The sequence below is a fragment of the Propithecus coquereli genome, unplaced genomic scaffold (genome assembly GCF_000956105.1).
Source record: "Propithecus coquereli isolate 6110/MARCELLA unplaced genomic scaffold, Pcoq_1.0 Scaffold7, whole genome shotgun sequence".
Classification (NCBI taxonomy): domain Eukaryota; kingdom Metazoa; phylum Chordata; class Mammalia; order Primates; family Indriidae; genus Propithecus; species Propithecus coquereli.
In genome coordinates, this window is record NW_012153062.1 from 23,032,739 (window position 1) to 23,036,954 (window position 4,216).

The 4,216-nt window shown below is 33.8% G+C and overlaps 1 protein-coding gene across 1 annotated transcript in view; it reads right to left on the minus strand.

Annotated features, from left to right (window-relative positions):
- Window positions 1-4,216, minus strand: part of ACADM (acyl-CoA dehydrogenase, C-4 to C-12 straight chain) — an 85,569-nt gene that overhangs the window by 77,681 nt on the left and 3,672 nt on the right. Inside the window, exons 2-5 of the mRNA XM_012661125.1 lie at window positions 3,528-3,615; window positions 1,071-1,168; window positions 891-960; window positions 184-284 (exon numbers count right to left, since the gene is read on the minus strand). Of these exons, the coding sequence (XP_012516579.1) occupies window positions 184-284; window positions 891-960; window positions 1,071-1,168; window positions 3,528-3,615 (357 nt within the window). The remainder of the gene's footprint in view (window positions 1-183; window positions 285-890; window positions 961-1,070; window positions 1,169-3,527; window positions 3,616-4,216) is intronic.

The window sequence follows — 4,216 nt, forward strand, 5'->3', positions numbered from 1 at the left end:
CCAAGTACTGGAGACAACAGGACAACAGGGCCACAGTGACTAAGCCTTGGAATCAGAACTCCAGGCTTCGCTGCTAAATTGTGTGCTCCTTTCTAAAGAAAACTATTTCATCAGCTAAGCTAACCTAGCAGTAACTGAATCATTAACAGCTCAGTTAAGCAATTTATTTTCTAAGTAACTTACCCCCAAAGAATTTGCTTCCATAGCAGTCTGAATCCCAGTACATCCATAAGCCAATTCTTCAGCAATTAAACAAGCATCAAAAGTTCCAAGTCCAAGACCCCCTACAGTATCAAAATGTTTTAAGAGCACATTATAATATGTAGTACATCTTGATAGAAATAAAGGTAAACTATTTCGATTATTTCCAATATGACCCAATTTGTTTTAAAAGCAAATTTGCAAAAATAGCCTGTAAGTGTTGTGACTGGCACAGTAGCAAATTATACCTGCCTAAAATAGGTTTATAAAAATTACAAAAAATTCTCTATTTGTTATTTGAGCCTATGTTCCTGTTCCAACTTGATTTTGTAAAAACTCGATTCAACTCTGCCAAAACTGGACCTGAGGAAATGAGTGACATTTCACAAAAACTCTCAATAAAATATAAAATAGAAGGTAGGATTAAAATACAACAAATTGACCAACTCTAGAGAGAGAAGTTATCGAGGTTTAAAATCAAGTTAAGGTTGGAACAGTTAGAAGGAAAAATGTCTTTAAGTGTAGAGTATAAGGCTTCTAAAAACAGGCAAATTCTGTAGCCTGACCAGGGAGATAAAAGTAAAAAGCCATTTTAATGGCAGCAAATATTTGAAAAAATGACCAAGTGGAGTTTTACAATTTTTCTTGTTCATGTGCATTCTAGGATTAAAAATGTGAAGAAAGCTTACCACAACTCTGTGGAATGTGTACATTTATTAAACCAAGTTCCCAAGCTCTTTTAATTAGGGGGACAGGGTACTAAAAGAAAAAGGAAAAACCCAGTTATATTTAAAATCTAGATAGTTTGATTACATAATCTTTTTTAAAGAAGTAGAAGTCTTTTCTCTCTTTAAAATATATATACCTACTTCACCAGTTTTATCATATTCTGCAGCAACCGGTATTATTTCCTCTCTGGCAAATTTACGAGCAGTAGCTTGAAATTCTTTCTGCTGTTCAGTGAACTCTAAGGGAAAGTTATTTAGAAAATATTAAAATAGGACAATCAGTTGAAGAAAAAAGTGCTATGCAGTAATATGTGGAAATTTATATTAATAATGGGGACTTTAACTCTTGATCACCCAGAAAGTCAAAGACTACAATGCATTTTCTGACTATTCAAGTTTTACTATACAATATAAATCAATCTACGTCAATAGAAATGCTGAAGGATTAATATTTCTAGCTTTTACAAATGAGTTATAGATATAAACTTGTACAGCTTGAGTTTTTCTTTCAATTGGTGAGGTAAAAAATATTTTTTTAAACTTATTACTAGTTCTTAAGCTGATTTATCAAATATTTACTAACACTGAGGTGAAACTAATATATAAGACATATCCCTAAACTCAAGAATCTATCTAAGGAGATGAGACACACTCAGTGACCATAAAGCAATAAAACTTTTTTCAAAGTGTCATATATCATGGTCATAATTTTAAATTTGTTCTTCCTTTAAACTCAGACCAGTTTATAAATTAGCACAAAGCAACCGGTAAAAGTGGTTTCTTAAAAGATAATAACATAAAAAACCCTGCTGTAATGCTATTAATTGCTGTCCAAACAATTCATTTACATAAAATAAGGGGTGGTTGTTACAAAATTAGTGAAATGAATATGGTCGCTTGCTGAAGACAAGAGCGGATCACTAATTGTATTTTCTCAAATCCGTGCTACTCTAGTATTTTAATGTGGTTGCATCAAACATCAGAGAGTATGGGCTGGGCACAGTGGCTCATGTCTGTAATCCCAGCTACTAGGAAGGCTAAGGTGGAAGGACTGCTTGAGCCTAGATTTTGAGGCTGCAGTGAGCTATGACTGCACCATTACACTCCAGCCTGGGTGACACAGTGTGATCCCCATCTTAAAAAAAAAAAAAATAGGTAAAATTTAAAAAAGGTATAGGCTATTTCAGGCAAGAAGAATGAGAGCAAAAGCACAGAGATAAGAATGAGCAAGAATGTGTAAGACTATAATAATCACTTATATGGGGAAATGACAGCCCCGTAGTCTTATAATGAATTAGCAGTAGAAGTATACTTAGAGTTTCAGTCCAGTGTTTTTTACATCACAACTTTACTTCTAAGATTGGGGCCAGTCCGTATAAATGTTGTGGGTGGATAAGGAAAGACAGGGATCTATTATGTTATTATTTATTGAGAAACTACTTTGATCTAGTCAGTATGTGCTGGGGACATTACATACAGCATATAATTTCATCTTCAAAGAAATCCTGTATTATAGATATTATCCCCATTTTATAAAGAACCAGATTGCAACTGGTCATAGATGTAATCTAGTCCCTATTCCTTTGAGCTTCACAATCTCCTTCTCAAACACTTATATCTAATCTGGTCCTCTGTCACTCAACAAATCACAATTTTTCCTGCTAGTCTCTTACCACTGAGTATGAATTTGCCTGTTACAAGCTAAAACTAGATACCAAATCAATGCTAATATCTGAGTAAGTAAGACGATCCACTGTCCCAAACTGCTATCTTCACACTGCTTGGAATTTTTCATTTAATTCTGGTAAAAACAAAAACAAAACAAAACAAAACTTAAAAAATAAAACAAAAACCAAAAATGATAACTCTAGAGTTCTGGGATTGTCATTTGTACTTGGGTGTGAGTTAATTATCTCAGCTGCTTTTTAAATCTTTAAATCTTTCTCAGATCAGGTGAACTGAGTAAACAGGTTTTTAACTAGAGGACAGGTAAAAACTTTGAAGCAAGAAGCACTTTAGGAGGCAAGAATACCAAAGATAGAGATTATTATTTCTATTCCTTTTCCCCTGGAGTTTTCATTTTATAGAATAATGGGGAAGAAAATCTTACTCCTTTTCCCTCCACCACCACATGGCTCCCTGGTCCCAGGACTGAGAACTTCATCTAACAGTACCAAAATTGCAGTTCAGATATATTATGGATAAACCAAGCTTTAGCTTATTAGCAGGCACCTAGCATTGTGTATCTATTAAGTGTTTTAAATAGTATTTGTTGCATTAAATTTTTTAAGTTGAAGACTATTCGTACATATCAGTAAATTTATCATTTATTTTGGGCTACACACTTAGGAAAAAGGGAAGGAAAATAAATGTATGTATGCTGCTAACAAAGATCTAATGTATAGGGTAGTATGCTGAAGAAGAAAACAAGATCAGGAAAATGGGCATGACTAACCATCTGTGGATGGTGACTGGTTCTAATCATTGACAGATATTATTAAGTTTGTTTACAAACATATTCCAAACAAATACATATAGAGAACTTCATATGTACAACAAATATAAGTTTAAAGTAAAAAGACAGAACATAACACATACCAAAATTAAATCCTAATCCTGGCTGACACTGTGGGGCAGCTTTTGTATGTTGTGATCTCCAGCCAAAATAAGAAATACTTCTCAGGACCTGTAAAGAACACTTTTATTAAAATAAATTTGATAAATTAAACATCAGTCAAATAAATGGATACTAACAGTTATAAGTGAACACAGCAACTTGTTTGACCATATTCAAGAGCATAGTTTTTCAAGTCATCATTACTTAAATGCCTTCATATATAATTTAACTTGAATAAGCCAATTACCAGTTATTTAATCACCTATGATAGAGGAGATGTTTTTTTAAAAAAAGTAATGACATAAAATCAGTGGTATTTGCACTGCTGAAGTAGACATTTCCAGGACCAACAATAGTCAGGGGTACAAGACACTTAGGACCATTATTTTGGAAATCTCACCTACAAGCTTCTAGGGCATTGATGATTGGAGAGCTGGGGTGGAGATAAGAATAGGATGGAATTGTATGTTTTTAAGAGTTGCTTAATCCACCAACTTTGATACCTGTCCCTGTGGGCCTCCCATATATGCCTCTGGGAACTTTCCCCTTGGAGATCTTATTTTCTAAGGTACCTCACTCTAACAAAACAAATTGGCATAAAACCACATTCTACATTTTCTGCTGCTGTCTGTAAGCATTCTTACAATGCAAACTATGGCAGCCACTAGTT